At 42.5% G+C, this 22,337-nt stretch overlaps 1 protein-coding gene across 5 annotated transcripts in view; it reads left to right on the forward strand.

Annotated features, from left to right (window-relative positions):
* The window catches only part of PCDH15 (protocadherin related 15), a gene marked incomplete at both ends in the record, with an annotated part of 350,568 nt that overhangs the window by 317,349 nt on the left and 10,882 nt on the right, over positions 1-22,337 (forward strand). For 4 of the 5 annotated variants that reach the window (XM_084265723.1, XM_084265721.1, XM_084265724.1 and 1 more), the window contains 3 exons: positions 3,089-3,265; positions 9,711-9,929; positions 13,298-13,408. In XM_084265723.1, coding sequence (XP_084121849.1) covers positions 3,089-3,265; positions 9,711-9,929; positions 13,298-13,408 — 507 coding nt within the window. Of the gene's footprint in view, positions 1-3,088; positions 3,266-9,710; positions 9,934-13,297; positions 13,409-22,337 lie in introns of those variants that run through there. The other variant, XM_084265725.1, reaches the window with a different exon arrangement.

Raw genomic sequence — 22,337 nt, forward strand, 5'->3', positions numbered from 1 at the left:
CTTTTAAACTAACTCTGCGGGGAGTTGCCCTATTTTTAAGTGCATTCTTTAATTGCTGCTTTTCAGTCCACAGTGCATTTTTACCACATATTTCAACCTAAACATGCAATTTGTGTGTTTCAGTTGAAATACTGCTGTCATTCCAGTGCATTTTGTGGTGTTTCTTGCAATGTCGATTAAAGCCAATGGCTGCGCTGTACCCATTTCTTATAGTCGGAAAGCAGGATGCTATTCCTTCCTCAGTTTTAATCACATTTTAGACGAAGATGTTCTCAAAGGTAGTGAATTCCAATGAAGTCACGCCAGGAGTCATTTCTGAGGAAAGGGAACGTCGTTACCAATTCTGCTAAGAGTGACCATACAGCATGACCCTCCAGCCTTATGGGGAGCTTCTGCCTTGGGTGGAATAACAGTTCTGTGCAAGGAACCAAAAGCATCTCCCCTACAGCTACAGAAGATGATTCTGTAATAATTAGGGAAATAAATCTTCTCTGTACATGGTTGGTCTGAATCCTTGTGCAAAATGCTGTACTAAAGACCGGCTTGATTTCTTTCAGTCCTGTTCACAGAATGTTTGGAAGATTTTCTGTAGCAATCTGCATATCCCAGATTTGTTCTGTCAAGTTTTCCCTGGGAGGATTATTGTTGGGGAGGCTTCTGTGCCAGGTTATCACCCTGGCTGCCAGTTAAGCACGTGCCAGAAGCAGAGATGAGTAGAGTTTACTGTATCTGCAAACAACAGGAGTCCTTCTTTAGAGAACACCAGTCAGCCAACAACGTGCCAGACAATCTATATTTTTATTTTCCCTACAAAAATAGCTCTGCACTAAGAGTATATATCCACTTCTAGGCTAGGACCTGGGCCTGGTGGGCTCTGATTTTTCAAAACCTTAAAGAAAAGCTTCTACTTTTAAGGGCATGCTGAACTTTCATGTGGAGGGCAGAGGAACTTAAAGGATAAATGTGAATCAGTGGTCTTGGAAGAATTATGAGATGGCAATACTGCTTTGACAGCATGATTTTAGAAATATGGTGTCAGGAAAAAAAAAAACAAATCAGCAACAAAATGTAACCTCAGCAACTTCAAAAGATTTTGTTTAAAACAAGCGACTTCAAGTCATTGATGTAATTTTCTGTGCTTTGTCTTCCTCCGCACCCTTGATAGATCAGGCAGCATGCTCCCTCTCATTGCCTTGCTTCCACCTCCTAACTCAGCTATTGCTTTTTGATTTGATACTCCTACCACATAAATTAGCCCAGAAGAGCTTGTATTTTCCCATAACCCAGAGCTCTGATGGAGTGCATAGGGTCCCACCTTCTCTTGTTTGCTCCTCTGTTCTTCTCTGCCCCTGTACCCAGTATTAAGGATATTTGCCTGTACGCCTTTGTTTCTAAAACTCCCTGCAGGCTTTAACTAAACCCTTCCCAGTCCCAGTTCAGAAACCTCATCACACCAATAGCAAGTCCATGTGCAAAGACGCTCTTTCTGTTTTCTCTGAGATGTATTCTGTCCTTCCCCAGCCACCATGGTTAAAGCTCTTCCCACAGCAGTGTCTGAACAGCTTTCTGTTCTTCTGGCTCCATCCGCTCTCACAGGATTTGGGGTCCCCACCGTGTGAGCTGCCAGCCCAGCTGCGGTCTCATAGCAGAGCCAGTCCTCCCTCTTGCATGCCGAATGTGACAGCCATCCCATGACCGAACCTTTTCTACCTGCATGTGCAGAGCAGCACTCTGCCACCAGAACTCACCGAATTTCATGGGCCACTAGAGCAGTGGATGAGACAAGAAGGAAGGAAAAAAATATATATTTTTTTTTTTAATCTTTACTATGGTCTTGTGCTTTCTAAAGCAGTTTGTTAGAGCAGTGGTGAGAGATACTTCTAACATCCCATAAGCTCTCTGTGTCTGAGGTACAGGTGTGTTTGCAGAAACTTCTCAGGTGCTCCATGAGGTCCTTCCCCATTGGTTTGGTGCTTCTGCAGGCACGTGGAAAACATTTCATAGACAGGAGTGTTGTGTGTTTGTTTGGAGGGAGGGACAGCCTTTCTCCCTTCGTCTTTCTGAACACTGCATTAATGACATCGTGTTAGGATTTCTCCCATCAACAGCTCTGCATGGAGAACTCTAGAAAAAGATAAGATTTTTAATTGAGAACAAAGACTTCCAAACGTGCATGCTGAGATGTCTGTGGATGTTTGGTTGTCAAGAGAAAAAAAAGGAAGAGATATTCGTAACAAAGTTAAAGCAAATTGGGTCATATGATAAGAATAAAATGAGCAGTTAATGTCATCATCTCTACTAAATTTTACTCTCCCAGAATTGCATTCATCTCATGAATTGACAATCTTGCGTGTCATATACCTGTCAGCAGAGAGTGCCCTTCTGTGCTCCGGCAGCTTGTAATGAATTCTTTCTTTGGAATAAGGTCAGATTTGGTTTGGTTTGTTGTTACACCCTTCTGACCTCAGGATTATATGCCACTGAATTCTACCTACCTATCTTTCTTCTGCTTGTAGAACTTTGGTGATTCATTTTATTTTTTCCTGTGGTAAAGGTGTCAGCTTGATATTCCAGCTTTCTTATAGTTGTAAAACTTCCACGTGCCTTTGGGAGTAGCCCATGTTCCGGCACCTGCATTGTTGGGCTATATTGGAGGGACAGTGAATTATCCCACCAAAAGTTGTAGAAAGAGTTGTTTCTGCTGGTGAAAATTTATTGTGTGCACCCTGTGTAAGGCTGGAATTGAAGGGTTCTGAAATCGTATAGCTTAATAAAAGGATGACAGGGGTTTTTGTGAAATATAGAAGGTGTTTCCCATGAGCCATTTAAAACTCAACTGGTGTCATAAATACGAAGAGCTAAACTTAAGGACACAGTTTCTGATGACCTCTCCTAACACTGCTGAGCTTTTCCCAAGAGTGCGGCATTTAAGAGGTTACATTTAGGTAGAGATTTTTTACAAGTGTTCTGAAGGTTACCATCTGTCTAAGCCTGTGGTTTTTGCCTGTTAGTATCTTGTTTGGGCTGTTGTAAGTTTCAATCAGTGCAAATAAATCACTGCAGCTTTCTGGCTCCATCTCATCTTTAGGATTTTGGAACGCTATGTCCAAGATCAGATTCCCGGTGCAACAGTCGTGGTGGAATCCATCGGTGCACGGAGGTTTGGGGATGGCTACTCTGAAGAGGATTACACCAAGTCTGACCTCATGGTCTACGCAATTGACCCGCAAACAAACAGAGCTATAATGAGGAATGAACTTTTTAAGTAAGTACACTATTTGTTACTCTTCCTGTGTTTGTATGGACTATTTTGAAGCCTGTTGATCTGGCTCTGTTAGCAAGGGGTTGAACATGAGCACAGAAGCTGAAGCAGTTGGTGTGTGCCCCTGCACTTCCCTGCATACGTATGGGTTGGGGGTTCCCAACTTTACTAGGTCAGTCCATTCCAGTGAGCTGGATGGCCCCGGTACATGCAATTGAGATGCAATACATTTGGAGGAGCTTCCAGTTTATATTCTCCTGAAGGAATTTACTTTTTAGGTACCCAAATATCTCTCTGATCTCCAAGCAAGGCCAGTCATTGACCTTTGGGCTTTCTGCAGTTCCCATTTGATGCTTGTCTTGTTCTCTTTTTGATGGAAACCAAAGGAGGGGAGAAGAAAGGGAAAGTGGAGCAGTGGTATGCACCTGGTCTAAATCACAGAATCACAGAATTGTAGGGGTTGGAAGGGTACCTTGAGAGATCATCGGGTCCAACCCCCCTGCCAGAGCAGGCTCCTTAGCACATATTGCACAGATAGGCGTCCAGACGGGTGTTGAATATCTCCAGAGAAGGAGACTCCACCACCTCCCTGGGCAGCCTGTCCCAGGGCTCTGTCACCCTCACTGTGAAAAAGTTCCTCCCTGTGTTGGTGTGGAACTTCCTGTGCTCCAACTTGCAGCCATTGCCCCTTGTCCTGTCTCCACAGACCACTGGAAAGGGGCTGGCTAATTCCCCCTGCATTCCATGCTTAAGATACTTACAGACATTAATTAGATCCCCCCTTAGTCTTCTCTTCTTGAGACTGAACAGCCACAACTTATTCAGCCTCTCCTCACAGGGGAGATGCTCCAGGCCCTTAATCATATTTGTAGCCCTTCTTTGGACTCTCTCCAGGACATCCCTGTCCTTTTTATACCAGGGAGCCCAGAACTGGACACAATACTCCAGGTGGGGCCTGACCAGGGCAAAGTAGAGGGGGAGGATCACCTCCTTCGACCTGCTGGACACACTCCTCCTGATGCACCCCAGGATCCCATTGGCTCTCTTTGCCACCAGGGCACACTGCTGGCTCATGGCCAACCTGTCATCAACCAGGACCCCCAGGTCCTTCTCCACAGAGCTCTTCTCCAGCAGCACTGATGTGGGGCAATGCTTCAGGAGTGTGTCTCTGTGCAGGAGATGAGTCCTGGTGGGCTGAGCAGGCAGACCCTCATGGGCCCATCCCTAAAGACACTATAGGAGATGAGGAGCAGCAGTGCACAGGCCGCTTGTATTCAGCATTTGATGACATTTCGCCTTTTCAATCAGCTTCCAAATTAGCAGTAAAATTCCAGCATCACATAAAACACGAGGTGGCTTTTAATTGACTGATGATACTCACAGCACATTGCCTGTGAACAGACTGGCTCTGCTCGCTGCAGCAGAGCATCTTGTTAGGTCCTTGGGCTTTTTGCACCTTAGCAGATCTCCAATGGGACATCGCTGGCACACTACTGCTTTGGGGCCAGCAGCAACTCTGCCCCCTGCCTGCATAAGAGGAGAAGCCAGTAGTTACATGAGTAAGGAAAAGAAGGTAATCTCTTTATGTGATTTTTCTGAGTCAGCAGCAGCAGCAAATAGGTTCTGAGACAGAGTATCTCAGCCCATGAGGTGCCAAGGTATCGATATGGCTGTAGAATCATCATGTTAGAAACTGTTTTTGTGTTTGAGTGTTCTGTGTATGATTTAAAACAACAAAAATGTGAATCACACTATCTTCAGAAGCAGACACTCTTGGGGTTTTTTGGCACGTGCTTCACCCTCATGTTTGCTTTTTATCTCAGGGAAAACTAGACCAGTCTTTTCTGTGATGGTACAAACAGCATGTTGCTCTACAGCCTAAAAACCAAATGGCTGTGAGCCATCTCAGTGGACTGCTGTGGAAAAGGGCTCGTACTCCTGAGCTCTTAATGCAGTACAGATGAATTACAGTATGCTACAGCTCTGCATGTGTTCAGAGTTTATAGGTTGGAAGAGATCACTGTGATCAGTCTGACCTCGTATAATAAGGACTATAGGAACCCCTGAAATTAATTCTGCTTTGAATATGTCTTTCAGCAAAGCAGCTGCTCAAGAAAATCCATTCAACTGCAGCCTTTGTTATTGCAGGGTAATTATTTTTAAAATTAGAACTACGGATTTTTTCTTTTTCTTCTCTCTTTTTTTTAAATTTGTCTAGATTTAATCATAGAGTTTTATTATAACTTTGGGTGCTAGATTGAAGCATCCAATCGGTTCTTTTAATTTCTGGTTCCCACCAAGGTGTAGGCTTAAGTTCACATCATCCTCTTATTTTTTTCCTCCCTTTCTGAACTAGGGTTACGAAAGTCAGAAGCAGATTAGCAGTGGTGGCTTTCAGAGCGGTGGCAATCCAGCCTCCTTCCTTTTGGTAGCCCGTTGTATTTCTGTGGTCCATACAGTCTTCTTACGGGGTTCCTCTGATTTCAGTCCCAATTTTATTCAAGAGTGGAAGTGGAAATTAAGCAAACCTGGCAGGAAGCCTGCAGAAATCCCTGATAGATAACCAGTTTCTTTTCTCTCTAAGGCAAAGTGCCAGTAAATCTGTTTGCAGGACTCTTGGTAAGTGCCTGTTGTACCCCAATGTATGCTGGTCCCAATAAAACGTGCCTTACTGCCTCACACCAAGAATATCCACTGGTCCCTCTTTATCATTACTTTCACACTTTGAGGTCTGTGTTATCTTCCAGTCATAGGCCAAAGTGGGATCCCATTAGGAATGCCCCAGGTCAAAAGATTGTTCTTTGGTGCTGTCCAGCTTCAACAGATGTATGTGACTTCCCCAGCTGAAACTTCTGACACCCTTTTACTTCTCACTTTGGAAAGCTCTCTACAGATCTGCTATCACTTGTGTATGAAAGTGAGCTAGTATCTGAGCATGGAGGCAGTTAGCTCTTTCAACTCTATAAAAAGAACCTTTTTCTGATGCAGATTCCCTTCATGATCAGAAAATGCATCCCTCTTCATTTTGGTGTCCTTTGGAAATAGAGAAATGTCTTTTTAGGGCTGTTTATGTGTCCAGCAACATACAGAGAAGGGGACAGAGTTAAGGCAGGTTAACAAGCAGGTTTTACACTGTGAAGGGAAAGGTATTCATGTACCTGGTCTGTAAATGGATGGGGTATCGTCTCAGAAGCCACCTCATGAATGTGCTCCTTGCACCTGCATACTCAGTTTTGCTTTTTTTGTTCCCCTTCCCTCTCTTTTCTGTCTTCAAAAACTTTTAAATATTTAAATCAGCAGAATCCCATGGAATGCTTTCCTGGCCTTAGTGTAGAGGTGAGTAGGTATCAGCTCACTAAAGTAAGGAGAAAATGGAGAGTTTTGTAGCTTGAGATCTGAAGTTAACTTGTTTTCCCTTGAGAGTGGGTGAACCTGAAGAAGGTTGGCTCAGCTCAGGTGCTTACCCAAATCCAAAATGAAGTTCCATGACCACACTTCCTGGAGTTCTGATCATCTGAGGGGTGGCTCAATATTCTTCCTGCCTCTGTCACAGGACACGGTGGCAGTGGTGGTTCCCTCACTGGGAAGAGACTGCCATGAGTTACAACCACCCTTCTGCCAGCCAGGAATCTGCTCCGATCCTGGCAGGAAAGAGATCAATAGAGGGATAATTAATACATTAATAAACTGGGTATAATGAGAGAAAGGTTTGAAAGTCAGAAAGAGATGGAGCCGCCTGTTTAAAAAACTTACTTAGCAATAAGGAATATGAATGTAGCCAAGTTTTTTTTCCAAGTGTTCAAAATTCCATGATGTATAGAGAAGAGAGAAGCATGTTAACAGCATGGATTTAGCCCATGAATTCTGCCAGTCATAGCTGCAGCACAACTCACAGAATTGTTGAGCATTTGAGGGTACCTGTGGCTTTTCTGACCTGGTCGTTTTGGTGACCACCGCTGTCTTTCTGCTCGTACAGCCCAGTGAAGGCCCTGACTTAACAGATCTCCTGGTAAGGCTGTCACTGCTCCCACACAATTATCTGCAAAGGGCTTCTAAGGAATAGGGGGGACAGACATTGAGGACAGAGTGCCTTCATAAGTATCGCTGATGACTCGTCGGCGGGGGCTGACACATGGGCACGGGTCAGGGCAGTGCTGGGATCCCAGAGGTGCCACAAAAGGTTTGAACTTTTCCTAGAGTTGTTGGGACTGATTAGATGATGTCCTCCTTAATTAGGAATCCGTCTGGTTACACCAAAAAATGGCTCTGAAGTGTAATAGAATAGTAACTGTACTTTGCTATTTCTTCCCTCTGCCACAAACTCCCAAAAGACTTTGAGGCCACTTGGATAATTTTACAGATGGAAATGATCAGTCTCCTTTTTTATCTTTTATACGAAAGTGGGTTTTGATTTACTGGAGCATAAAAAACAGTCAAATCCAGAAAATTTCTCCTGCATATATTAAGTGGAAAATGGCCACCAATAAAAATAAAATACTTACCCTGTCTGAATTTTCTGCACAATGTGTCATCTTTCATCATGGAGGAAATGTGCATGGTTGAGTTACGAACCTGTTAAAGTAGGCTTTGTCGAGAAAATGCTAACAGCATTTTCACTGAGGGATTGTTAAAACCTTCCCAAGATTTAATGCTGTCATACCTGAGTGCTTTTGCCAGCTCTGAGGACGTTGCATGCACCAGTGACATCTAGCGTAGAAAGAAAGATCACAAACTCCATTTATTCGCCACTTCTGTCCCGTGAACCATCATTGCAGGGCTTCATCTGTGAAAAAAAAAGTTTTGATCCAACAGCTAGAAAATGTTTTGCAGAAGGAATGATGGAATTAGCATGCTCTGCTAATATTCACAGCTAATACAAAGAGAAATGATTCTTCAGAGCACCTTGATAGCTTTTTGTGAGAGTGGAGGCTATCAGTGAGCAGTCACTGCTCTTCTTTGAAGTTAGTGTCACAAGACCTAACACAAGTCTGGGAGGAGTGGCTGAGAACTGGGACTGTTTAGCCTGGAGAGGAAGAGGCTCAGGGGAGACCTTATTGCTCTACAACTACCTGAAAGGATGTTGTGGTGAGCAGGTGGTCAGCCTCTTCTCACAGATAACTAGCGATAGGGCAAGAGGGAATGGCTGCGAATTGCGCCAGGGGAGGTTCAGGTTAGAAACTGGAGAAATTTCTTCTCTGAAAGAGTGGTTGGACTTTGGAACGGGTTGCCCAGGGAGGTGGTGGAGTCACCATCCTTTGAGGTGTTCAAGGAAAGGTTGGATGAGGTACTGAGGGACATGGTTTAGTGAGTAACATGGGTGGTAGGGGGACAGTTGGACTAGATGATGTTAGAGGTCTATTCCAACCTTCCAACCTTGTCAATGAAGACCTGCACCATTACAATACTGCATCTGGGTTGCACATTAGGAGATCCAGTTGCACAGATCAGAGTATGTTCTCAAAACACCTTAAAAAAAATCAACAAAGCAAACACATGAGGGACAAGCAGTGCTCCAGGGGCTTATCTGTAAATTGATTTGAGAAGAAATTGTTTATTGGGTGTTTTGTGGTTGGTTTGTTGCTTGTTTTTTATCTCAGCATTTTTCACTCACTGTTCTTTCTCTGGGAGAGCCAGCGTATGTCTAAGGGCCTCGGGTTCTGCTGTAGCTAAGAGCCAGCAGAATCCTCATCTGTCCTAACTGGTGCTTCCTCCCCATGGACCTCCACAGTCAGAGCCTACTACTCAGCCCTTGTGAGACAGTCAGTCCTCATCTACATAATTTAATTTTCCTTTGGAAATTAAAGCCTTGGCCAAAATATTCTTTCAGACTCCAAATGTAAATTTCTTTAACAAACATACTGTTTGCTCTCCAAAAATCATCCAGTAGAAAATTTTCCATCATTTTCCCTGATGCAGCTGGGGGAAAGGGGAGCATTAATAAAACCAAAGTTTTCCCATATCAATTTTTAATATTGAAAAGGAAGGCCAGAGGGACCAAGCTGTTGTCCAGCCAAAGAATTTCTTGAAGGAGATGAGGAGAGTCCCTTACAAACTACCTGCTTTTAGAGTAACACCAAGTTGGTCTTTAGGCCTGAGTTGTCATTAGGGCTGTGAATGAGTCAGGAGTTAGTTAATCCTCTGCAACAATCCGCTAAAGGAGAAGGCACACAGCCAGCCATTTGCCACCCTGCTCAATGGCCTGGAGAACTGCCCCTAGAATTTAGGATCAGCTTCAGCTCACGTCCCCTTTTCAGTGCTGAACCTGTGTTCTGGTGCTAAATACCTTGGAGTTATCACTGACATAGGGATTACAGGGAATTACTAATAGTCAGAAGCACACAAAGAAGAGGTACGTCTTTATCAGAAAACAGTCATTAACCCAGCTGTGCAGTAATTCGAACACAGTTAATCAGCTGGGCTGTAATAGCTTTCTTTTGTGACGCTGCAGGTTCCTGGATGGCAAACTGCTGGATATCAATAAGGAGTTTCAGCCGTACCTGGGGCAGGGGGGACGCATCCTGGAGATCCGCACCCCAGATGTGGTAGCCAACGTCAAGAAGCAGGCACAAGCTGTGGGCTACACAGAAGGCGCACTGCTTGCTCTGGCCGTCATAATCATCCTTTGCTGTATGCCAGCTATTTTGATAGTCATGGTCAGCTACAGACAGTAAGTACTCCTCCTCCTTTTGGTGGCAGCAACCTTGTAGTTAGATTTTTTTACCTAGCTTTGCGCTTCTTAATTGCCAGTGTTGCACAAAGAATTGATTCAGTGCCATTTTAGCACTACCTAAAGCACCATACACCAGAGAGAACCTTCCTGGTATTTCCACTCATTTCTCATAGACTCAAGAGATTTAAGTAACTGGGCTAATAGACTAATTAAAGGATCAACATCACTAACAAATTCCTCTCAACTAAGCCTTCTCAGGTCTACTCATATTTAAAATCAATGCATTTGGACTGAAAGGCTGTGCCTTTATTCTTTAATTTCTTCTTATGAAAGAGTTCTAATTCCCTGTGAGTGCTCTGAGCACTCCAAATATTACAAAATTAGAATATGAATAATTCTGTGCATCTTTCCCAGTAAATACCTATATTCAGCTTCTGTGTATATGGGTCTGCACCTCTTTATCTTCCTATCTTCATTTTAAAATTTGTGAACTTGCTGGAATGGAAGATGCCCTCATTGTGGAAAACATCTGCTCTACAGGACAACAATGGGAAGGAATTCCAGAGCCTACCTGAATATTTGGGTTGTATTGTTTTGTTTCTGCAAAACAAAATGCTTTGGCATCTGCTCCCGTCAGTGTGTGGAGGGCAATGAAATGTCCGTGTATCTGCAGCCTCCTGCTGTGGTGTTGTGCAGGTCTGTGAGAGGAGAGGTTGTGGTGGAGCTGATGGACCTGTGGTACAGCAAAGCAGTTACTGCCCGGATGCTGCAGCAGAAGTAACAGAGTACAGCACGCCATGTGAGAGTTAAACCATGTGGTTTTCCTCTCTGCACTGCAGTTAGAAGTTAGAAAAGCACCATCTTAGCCATCATTTGAAAAGTAGATCCTATCTGAAAAACCAGCAGCCTGTGTGAGAGCATTCTCCTTCTTGACGCCAGAAAAGCAGACAAGGATAACCTTTTCCTGAGGGCTACTGCATATTCTTTGGATTACATTTACATCCCAGTTTCTCCAAGCAATTTAGGTCAGAGGCAAAGGTCCTTTTAAAGGAGTTTGAGAGAGCTTGACCACCTCTTGCGCCATTTGGGGAGGAAAAACTGCTTTACTTCTCCCAAAAATCTTGTATGAAACTGGCTTCCAGTGAAACCCTACTGGACTGGTTCAACCTACAATTAGGTGTGGTTGTTAATTGAAATTGCCTGTTCCTTAAAAAAAAAAATCTAATAGTACTGTTTTTCATTGGCATCCGTTGGATTACCGAAAGGTTATCAATTTTTTTTAAGAGCTTGAATAATTCTGCCCAACTTTGTAAAATAAAATCATATTTTTGTTGTGTAGAAGTATGGCCTGGAGTTGGATTTATCGCAGACTAGTGTGAATAATCTATACTTATGAAAAACGTGTCACCAAAGAGCACCAAAGTAAATGAAAGGAATTGTAGTGTTCGTATCAACTCCAAAAGCTATCCCGAGCCTTTTTTCTCCTTTTCAAAAGGGGATTCAGTATTCTTCCTGATAACACTCTGGCCAAGTAGGTGTCCTAGTCTGCCACTGAGCGTGGAGATTATAGCAGGATAAAGGTAACTGTCCTACAACACGCATAACAAGAATGTTAAGATTTTCTTACTGTCAGAACTTTTTCACCTGCCTTAGGTCCATTTTTTTGTTCTTTCCAGATCAGCACTTAGCTTACTAGTGCAAAACGGTCAGTTAGTGGAAAGACAACTCATTCTATTTCTAAAATTGCCGCTGCCAAAATACACCTCAGTGCCTTCATTTATAACCTGTAAACAAACCAGAAACTATTATTATTTTCTATTAAATAGTGTCTTTGAAATACACTATCCAGTACAACCCCACCAGGTAACTAAAAATAATTATTCTTTACAAATCGCAAAAGACCAGTTATCTTGTAAGTAGCAACCACAGACAATCCTCCTTCACTACTAAAGATGGTTTCCATAGCATTCCAGAAACATGTTAGAGTGAGAGGCCAGTTATAAAAATGCATCCCTGGTATTCCAGCTGTTAAAGAACTACCCTGAGGTATATTCATTCACATTATTTCACGCTCTGTGGGGAGGGCAGGGAGCGGGGAGTTCTGTTTTCTGCAAGCTGCAAGGGATTTTCAGCTGTAATTCAGGCTTATGCTGACTACAACATTGCTTCAAGAGTGTCACAAATAGCAGCTAAATACTGTTCAGCTCTGGAAATTGTGATTCTTTAAACATGTCATTAATTGTGTAATTCTATGCATGGAATAATTAAGTAGCATCTAGTTCATTACTCCTATTTGGTTCCCTGTTTAGGACAACTGTTGCAAAGAGAATTCATTTAACCTTCCTTTTTATCTCTTTATCTTCTTTTTTTTTTTTTTGCATAACAAAACAGATTCAAAGAGTAAGTATTTATTTGTTTTTAACAGCTTGTGTGTGAATACTGACAGCCTCCCAGTCTTTATTTTTTAAGAAGGGATTTTAGGTATTCAGTAAAAGTTGCTTCCTATCCTCGGGCTTGCTCCTGACACAAGGTTAAAAGTTAACACTTCTGTGGCTGCTCAGTGTAGTTGATTATTGCATGCTAGCATGCTTCACAGATACTGTGGTTCAGGACATCACCTGTTTCCTGCAGAGAAACCCATAAATCTTTCCACGTGGGTGCTGTTTCTCTTGCAAGTGTCAGACTTCCCTGGGATCAGATATTGACCACCTGCAGCACCAAAACAAGGTGGTTCAACCTTGCCACCTTGGTGACCCAGTTACACGCGTGAGGGACTGACACACAGGCTGTTTCTTCTAGATTTAAAAAAAAGGGGGGGGGGATTTCTTTTGTTGTATATTTACCCGTTAAATCCAGTGTGGGCTTTAGGAAAACTCTTCACTGAGGCAGAGATTTCCCAGCCAGCTCTAATGAGAAAGAAGTCATGAGTGAAACTGAAACTTTGCCAGAGATTTTGTTTGTGTTTAAAATTACAATGTCTTGACACTTGAATGAAGCACTTGACCCAAGAGCTCACTGTCTGGGGCAGCCAGACCAGCTAAACAACCTAAGGAGAGCAGTGTTGAAGCTAGCGCACAGCTTCCTCCCTGGGAAACACCTGCCCTGTCAGCAGGCGGCTGCTGGGCACGAGGCTTCTGTCCTCTGAGGAGCTCTGGCATTCCACACAGGCAGAACAGATACCAGAGAGCTGAAAAAAAAAGCTGGGGAAAGAGGTTGGCGTTAGTGCTTTCCTTTGAAGAGGACAAAAATGCAGGGATGGCTTGAAAACTGCAGGGACAACCACAGAGAACTTTCTGTCTTGGCTTATGTTGGGGTATAGGGTGTTTCTAATGAGTACTTCTCCTTCCCTACATGGCTTACCAAAGGCGACAGGCTGAATGTGCCAAGACTGCGAGAATCCAGATGGCTTTACCAGCAGGCAAACCAGCAAGCACTGCTGCCAATAACCTCTATGAAGAGCTCGGCGACAGCACCATGTAAGTATTCCTTGCCATACATCAATAAAATTGTTTGCAAGCGAAGCCATGATTCACTTCCCAGGCATATCGCTTCATGCAGTCCCTGTTAGCAAGGCTTTTCTTCATGAAGGGGTCCTTCCCCAGCTACTTGGGGTTCTTAGACATCCAGAAGATAAATAGGGTGACTCCTTAAGGAGAGAAAAAACAGTTAAACAATTGAATTGGGATTTCTTTTAGTGCACAGGGGAATCTTTAACAGGTCTTATGTTGGCAGAAAGCAGGCTATAACCAGATGGCTTTTTCTAGAACAAAAGCCTACCACAGGCCGTTGCCCTCTGGGCAAGCCAGGACAGGGCTCCCTTAGGGCTTTTGCTGCCCCTAAGTCCCCATAGTAAGAAATATTCTAGTGGGTAAAGGTGGGGGTGAGGAGGGGGAGGGGGGAAATGTGCTCTAAATATGAAACTGTTCTAATACTGAAATTAAAGGAAGTATCAAAATAGAGCAGCCACCAGAAACTCAATGAATATATCTTTTGCCTATTATCTGTTTGTAAAATAATAATATTGCACAGATGCCTACCTTGTCACACTCCTGTGAATCTGAAGCTTATGGACTTCCAACAGCAATTTAACTCTCAGTGTGAAAATATTGCAATGGAGGATAGCCAATTAATATTTTATCATCTTGGGGGGTGGGGGGGGGCAGGATTGTTGATGAGCTTGTCACACTTGCTCATCTGCGTTTATATTTTAAAAACAAGTCACACTGAAGAGCAGAGTGCCGATAATCTTTTTGGAGGCAGGTAGAGAGTGAGCTGATCCTGGTGTTGCCAATTGTTCAACTTCTGCTCAGCCTTCAACTGTTATTTGCTTTGCTCAGAAAGTTGAAATTTTCCAGATGCCGCGATGGAGTTTATTTGATGTTGAGTAGGGCATGACAGAGCCTGTCGCTGTTGCTTTACCTCTCCACCATCTGAGCACAACCTCGGCCCTTGAAATAATTCCAGAGCTTGAACATTGTTTACATAAATACTTGAGGCAAGACTAGCTTCTCTGAACTGCTGAATTTCGTCCCATGACCTTAGCCTTTGTGAAGCTATATGACTTGGGCAGGAAGGGAGGAAAATTGTATGTTTGGCAGTAGCATGGAGTCAAGTTTTTGAGGGCAAGCACTTCTGCTTGTGAACCACATGAGAGGACATCTGTAGTTACAAAGTGAGGTGCCCTGCCTGGTATCATTCCTGCTTTGTTTGCATTTAACTACATCTCTGCAAGAATTAATGATTCACGCCTACTAATTTTACTCTCAGGGATTTAGAGCTGATCCTCTGTAGGAATTTGGTATCCCAATGCCTGGCTCTGCCTTTTGTGCTTATGCTAACCCCAGAACGAGCCTTGGTGCGCTGGGTTTTTACCTGCAAGGATTTTATGTGTGTGTGTGTGTGTGTTTAAGTACTGCAACATTTAGGTGTGAATTTCCAGATTGGTGATATTGTCTTCAAAGCTTAGATTTCAGCTTATTTTGATGAAAAACAGTATTCATTGCACCAAAAAAAAATTGCTCAGTTTTAGAATGTTTTCTTTCAGATGTCTTTGCATACAGCTAAGATGCACCATTATGCTTGGGAATTCATTATACATAAGCTAATAAAAATCCATACCAGATAAATTAAAATCCCCAGGATTTTAAATAAAATCACATGCTTCAGTAAAAAAAAAATTAAAATTATTGGGGTTTTTTTGTCAAATATTTTATTCCAACAGACTGGTATGACTTAGGAAGTTACTATTTGGGAAATACCTTTTATTAACATTTTTTCCACCAATTTTAGTACAATAACTCCTGCCTTTAGTTGTCCTACGACAGTCATTTTTCATTTGCAGTGCTGCCTTCTCTTGTTTCCTTAATTTGGTGATAATAGCAAATGAAATGGAACTAAGCTCTTTAGTTTTAAATCTGCCTTGTCTCATAATTTTCATTTTTCTCTGTCTTTGGATACATAGGCATCAGTAAGTAAGCTCATTTCATTGTCTTAATATTTGTAGCTAGTAGAAACGCTAGTTAATTTTACTTTCCTTAACCGCCATGAAACCTTGTCCATTGATCAAGTACAGGAAAGACATTTACTGTGAAGTTTCACTACTTCTATCCTTCTTTATCCTTTTCATGGAAGTAGAGATGAAGTGTGATGACTGAACTTGAATGGTATTATTTCAAAAGCCAGATAGTCCTGCTACCGGAAAACCCCAAACAAAACCCACACTGAGGTGTTGCTTTCAGTATACAGACCTCAGATCTCACAACTGGATGCAACCCAAATCTTTCTTACCTGCTCTTTGCAATTCCTTTCAAGGCAGGTACTTTTCTTTGAGTTTACAAAAACGTGCTGCAAACTGGTGAGCTGATCTTTCTCATTGATAAAAATCCCTGTACACAAACAGGAAAAGATTGCCAGAAAACCTCAGCCTTGAGAGGCATCATGTAAAGCAGGGAAGGAACTAAGAAGCTTTTGAAATAATCTGTTCCAGTAGCATAAAGGTGATAGATGTCATCTTGCATGAGCTTTCTACTGGAGGGTTTCCTTCAAGTTCAGCATCGCTTCTTTCTCTTACCCTTAAACAGATGAGGGTGCTTGACCAACCTCAAGGTATGCTGCTTTAAAATAAAGAATTGTTTTGGTGTTAGTGCGAAATCAGTAAGATTTTAGACAGTTATGCTCTGCCCAAAGGCATACCTTCAGGCATCCCGTTTTCTGGAGAGCTGCAGTTCATTCGCTGGCATAACCCTTTGTAGCTTTGCTGGGCGTTACTCAGGACTGGGAGAGCCATCCCTGTACTGTGCGTAGTGATTCTGGTCCTCTTGGGAAGCTGTAGTTTAGTTTCTCTCTGTGGATGATCTCCCAGTCAAAAAAAGAAACAGAAGTTAAGAAGCAATTTAATTTCATTACTAAATACAGGCCTTAAGGAGACTTTTACATCTTGAATAACTTAGAGGATATGTAGTATCACTTAATTAACTCCTATCCAGTATCTAGTTATTCAAAGTTCTCTTCCAGTTTTGCTAGGGAGTATTTAACCACCAAAGGTTAACTTTCCATTCATTGACATTTGGTAGCGTTTTCCAAGATAAGAAAAAACAGCATGAAAAAGGAGGAACAATTCAATCAAGAGGTCTAAACTTCATCGGCCAGCAGTCACATGAAATGTCACTTTCCCCCTGTTCCTTTTGTTAATGAAGCCAAACCCTTTTTTTTTTCCCCTAAATTCTAAAGAATACAACTGAAATTTTGGGTGATAACAGAATTTTTAACTTAGAAGGTTTTGTGACAATACAGGACAGCTCTGAGTCACTAAAAATAGTTTTATATGGAACTTTTCATTTTTGTGTGTGTAGAACTCATCAGTGCTTGTGCTGTACTTTAGCTGCAGTTGCTTAACTGCAGAAAATGGGAAGGTTTTTAAGTTTGGCATTCACAACATGGAGTAGCAGCATTAAGCAGAGGCAGTGAAGCCAGAAGTGAATTGTACAAAATGGGAGGGCAATCTTTATACAGCAGTTCTACCACAGTCTCCCACTCCGCCATCATATCCTCACCACAGCCTTAGAGGTGCATTTAATATTTCAGAGAGCTTTATAGAATAGGTATCCATTTAAAGACTGTTTTTTGGTGGAGGGTTGGGTTGGGTGTTTGGGGTTTTTTTTTTGCATTGCCATTCTAAACAGCACATCTGTTCAGTTACAACAAATTCATATATGGTAGCGATGGAAATGCATTTCAATTTGCCTCATTGCTGATGAGGGTAATTTTCTCTTTGAATGCACAAGACTTTTAGTTTTAAGATTGATCTGACGGTGTCCAGTTTCTTAAACTTGTCACTGGTTGAAGGGAAATGAGTTAGTTTTCAGGCTCAGGCAAGCATTATTTAAAAGAGGCCTCTAAGGGCACACTGTTCTAACTGGCAGTTTGGGGATCTTGATTTTAAAATACTGCTTGTCTTAAAATCTGATCAGAAATCTGTGGTATAAAAATCTTTGAGGAAGGCAGGTTGATGAGGCAGTCAGAGGTGCTGGATGGATTCCAGGAAGCGGTGAGGCATCCTAGTTTTGGGGTAGAAAATCCTTGTAATCCAACTCCAGGGGCTTTTCATTTGAATTAACGTGAGACAGAGGTGGCATTCATGCACAATGCTTTCAAGACAGTCTGTGTATCATAAATGCAAGCACTTAACAGCACCTGTGTTCTATAGAGTAGAATTCCTGGAGGATAGGTTTAAGTTAAAGATGCCTATGAGTAGTCTGTGTTGTCTGTGTGCAGCACGGCTCAGTGCCACCGCCACTGGAATGATGGAGACACAGTTATGCATAGTACAGTATGCATGCCATGATTTCATGTTCCCTCCTAGAGAAACTGTCTTGTAACTATGTAGTGTTCATGTTTTGTGTCACTGAGGAGACAGGTTACAGTATTGGCTGATCCTTTGGAAATCAAAGGGTCTTTTTCAGAGGTTATTTTTGACCTTGCTGAGTAGCTGAAACTTGTTTTGATTTTCCTTCCTCCTCAAGTCCTTCTCCCCTAAAGAAGAGACACAAGTAAATGTCTTGCCCAGTAGTCTAGTAAATGTGGTCTTTCTGTTGGATAGTAGTAGTTTGCTAGATGTAATGGCTCTGATTCATACCATTAATTCTTTTTTTCTCTCTCATAAATATCTATGTCCATGCATGTTTCCTCACATGTGATTATCTTCTTTTCTTTCAAGTCTTTTTCTTCTCTACCATTTCCAACAAAGCAGGGGAAAAAAGTCAGTCTTAGAAGAAGGAGACCGTCAGAGAGTTATAAGCAGCTTTGCTTCCCGTGCTATTGAGGCTCACAAGCAATCTAATATCAATGGATCACTGAACAATAATCTCCCCAAATCTTCAAGTAACATTACTTTTCTATCTGATGAGAACCCATTAACTACTCAAAATCCATTGTATGTGGAAGGTGTCACTCAAAGTCCTGCTGCTGCTGGGTTTCTACGGAAAAGAAATGATACTCTAGATACTCTTTCTCCTTCAGGACTAGCCTCCTTGGGAGGCAGTCACCGTGCATGGACAGTACCAACTCACATCACCAAGAGACACGCACCCGGTTCTTCAAGCAGACCAGTAATCTTGGACCCCATTCAGTGGCAACAGGAGAGCCTCAAAGCAGAGAATGAAGGAACTGAAAATCAACATAGCAGTGTTGATATAAGCAGTCCACTGTTTCAAAAAATAAGTGGCCCCAAGTTAACTGTGAAAGAGAAGGCAAGACAGTTTGAGCAACAGGCTTTGCAGGAAATGAAGCAAGTGAAATCTCCTGATGTGAAATCCATTCGATCACCAACACACAGCATCTGTTTCCAAGAAGGAGAGAATGTACTAGAGCAGTCTCCTAAAAGTGTGGCTGCTTCTCCTTGCCTTCACTCTTCTCCTCTGTCCTCTCCGACACCTTGTGCTGAAGTAGCTGAACCGGAAGCCTCCGCGGTCCCCTCTGTAATAATCACTCACCACGACTATCCTGAAGAACCTTCTCCTCCGCCAACTCACAAACCAACTCCTCCGTCTTTTAGGATAAAGAAACCAGTTTGCCAAAGTCTTCTAACTCCTGAGACCAAAGAAGTTCTAGAAAGCATTCCAGATCCGCCTAAAATTCCCCCACCCCCACCTCCACTGCTGCCACCACCACCACCTCCATCCCCTCCTCAATTGCCACCCCATCCTCCACCACTGCCCACAATTTCTCTTTCTTCTTCTCCTTCTTCTTCATCTCCTCTTAACACCCAGCACCTCTCCTCTGCCAAGCATTTAAAATCCCCTGCCAAACAGCCAGCTGTACCACCACCGGCCACAGTGCCAGAGCCTCTTCCCCGTAGGGAGCTGAAAGGTATTCTTAAAAACATTCAGAATCTAGCGGCGATCGAAAAGTCTGTGGCCAACATGTACAGCCAAATAGACAAAAACCACGTTCTGCCCAAGCATGTCTCTAAGCTCAAACCGGTTGCAAACCCGGAGCCGCCAACTCCAGAAGCTGTGGCTGAGCACAACCAGCAGAATGGCAACTTGAGCTGTGTTGTGGAGGAGCTTGAGAAACGCTTTCCATCTCAGTCTACAGCACTGTAATATTTATGGTTGAATGTTTTCTGCATGTAACATTATGAGTGAGGTGACTCTAATGCAGCACATGGTATCTGCCTCAGACTCTTTAGAAATTCAGACTTCTCCCTTTCTCTGCTGTATATCACTACTCATTCAGTCCTGACCCCAAATTGAGAGATGCTGTCTTTCCCGTTCACTCAGAAATTTGTAATATATGCTAATTCCACAAGTCGTTTTCTCAGAGCTCCATCTTATTGTTCTAAGATGCTGGTTCTTAGTCTGCTGCAAATTCTTGGGGAAAATGGTCTACTTGTACCCAGCGATCGGTCACAGACGGCAGAGGGCTTGGTACTGCTTTGCGTGAAGCAGCCTTCGGTGTAGGCAATTCCGTAAGCAGAGCAATTTTTCTGCAGCTGTAATTGGAATCTCTTGCTTTGCCCATAAAATGTACCACCTGGAAGGAATCTTACTGTCAGATATTGGATGTCAAAGAAAGCGAGTGCTGGTAGTATGCAGGTTCAGCAATAGTGAGCCAGAGGTATTGCGGTAATGCATCACCTTGTTCCGTGGGAGACGATGCTGCGCTCTGCTGTGCTGGCATGCTCTCTTTCAGCTCACATTTGCATCTCAAGTCAGAAGCGCGGGGGTTTGTCTTGATTTATCAGTAAACCTGGCTGTCTTCCCTCCTGTTACCTATGTTCTGCCTTCCATTGCATTTTTTAATGTTGTTAATTGCATGTTAAATGTTTCTATTTTGTATATTCATTTAATGTACAAGTGTTTGGGTTTTTTTTTTATTTTGCACGTGCATGTTGTTGGCATCTCTCTTCAACTTCCATTCTAGTTTGCCATGAGCTTTACACCTGAAACATCTTGATTATCTTAAACTAATAAAGTCACTCTGATTAGTTGTCACAAAGTGAAGATTTTTCAAGTACTTGTAAAAATCCATGTAATATGGATTTACTTACTGGCTTTTTTGCTCACATTCATCTAAATTGGACCTTTACGTTAAAAAGGTCAATTTTAGTAAAGTAGCCTGTCCTTTGAAAAAAAACATGGTAAGTAAAAGCAGTTAGGGCATGTAAATAAATGTTTGCTTGGTTCAACTTGCAGGCTTCCTTTTGGTCTTTTGGCAAAATTTTAAATAATTATGTTTTTAAGTGATATTGAAAAAAATTACTGGGAAAGGCAAATACGTAATGAAGAAAAATGAAAAACACTGTTTAGTATCAAATGTAATTCTGAGCAAAAAGCTAATTATGTGTCAGACTGTCTAAAGATACTCAGCATTTCCATGGTGCTTGGCTTTTTCTCTTTTCTCTGTTTGTTTGTTGGATTTTTTTGTTTGTTTTTTAATCAGCAGTTAGGACGTGTGTGGCTGCTCCAGTTGGAAACTGCTGAAGGTAGTTTCTCTTTCTTTGTCCCAGAGCCAAAATCCTTGAACTTTATCACACAAGTTTCGCTGAAACATTAGAATTTTTCCTTTGCTTAAAACTCTTGTTGGCCTAGACTCTGGTTCCAAGACACGTACAGTAGCTAAATATGCGAGAGGAACGATTATTGCTTATAGCATTTTTGCTGTAATAGAATCTGTATAATTTATGAGACGTGTGTAGAATACCTGCTGAAGATGCCGGATTCTCCAAGAGTGGCACTACTGCATCACCAGCAGGAGTCTGTCAGAGTTCAGCAGCTATTAGGTAGAGAAACTTCTAAGAGACAGAGTCAGACGATGACTTATGTTTGTCCTTACTTCCACGTGTCTGCCACAGTCCAGGCATGGGGATAGTGGAAAGTGTCTCCCAGAGACACTCTCTTCCAGAGACTTCACCTAAATCCCATGTTAGTGCTTGTAGACCCATGACAGATGTTTCTGTGAAGTTCATTACATTGTTGGTGAAATACTGGACACATATGACCTAATTTTGCCATGTGTAGCAAGGAGTCTGGAGGAGAGAGGTCACAGTAATCAGCTCTTCGTTAATGAGGACCACCTACTTTCTCATTCAGGAAGCCTTTACTAAGTTGGAAAGTTTACAAACCCTACTTTCATTTTGTCTGGAATCAATGCAACCTTTGTTTTCCTGCTGGTTTTTTGAACAGCCTTTGTTTAAAATGAAAAAAAAAATTCTATTAGACTGGGAAAGAAACTATACCATAGGGTGTATTTTTAAGCCAACTCAGGGAAGTTCTGTCCCATTAAGATGTCTTGGATACTACTGTGGTTCTGCAGCACTACAAAGTATTACAGCCAAAACATTAGTTGTTTAGAAGTTGACTGTGTATAAGCTCATTGACCCCTTGTCAGGTTGTCTCATTTAGCTAATTAGGGCGAGACGTGACCCTGGGCATTGCTTTCATTCTTTCATCATCAGCTTGGCTGGGTTGAGTTCTGAGCAGGCGCGGAGATCGCATCAGTGGAGAGCACTTCTCTGCAGAGCCATTTGTGAAGCTGAAATGGAGCAGTAGTGTGCCATTACTCATCTCCCTCCCAGGTTCTTTCTCCTCAGTTCCAGCTATGAACTGCAGGAAACCTTCATTTAAGGGTGGGGGCAAACTGATAAGCAGTTGCCTCATCTGAGTTGTTGGGCTTTATGATGCTTTTGCTTTTAATACGAAAACAGATGGAAAGTATGGAATAGCAAATGCCTGCTAGGGTATGCCAGTAATTGGGAAACTTGTTGCTCAGACAAGCTACAGTTCCTTTAGCCTGTGTGAACAATACAGACCTGTGAAAGGTCAACAAGTTGTGCACGTGTAAATTCATTCCTGATTTATCCTTCCTGTTAAGTACCAGCAGTGTGAACTAGCTGGTGTATTATCC

This window comes from Gallinula chloropus (assembly GCF_964237585.1).
Source record: "Gallinula chloropus genome assembly, chromosome: 5".
NCBI classification, from domain to species: domain Eukaryota; kingdom Metazoa; phylum Chordata; class Aves; order Gruiformes; family Rallidae; genus Gallinula; species Gallinula chloropus.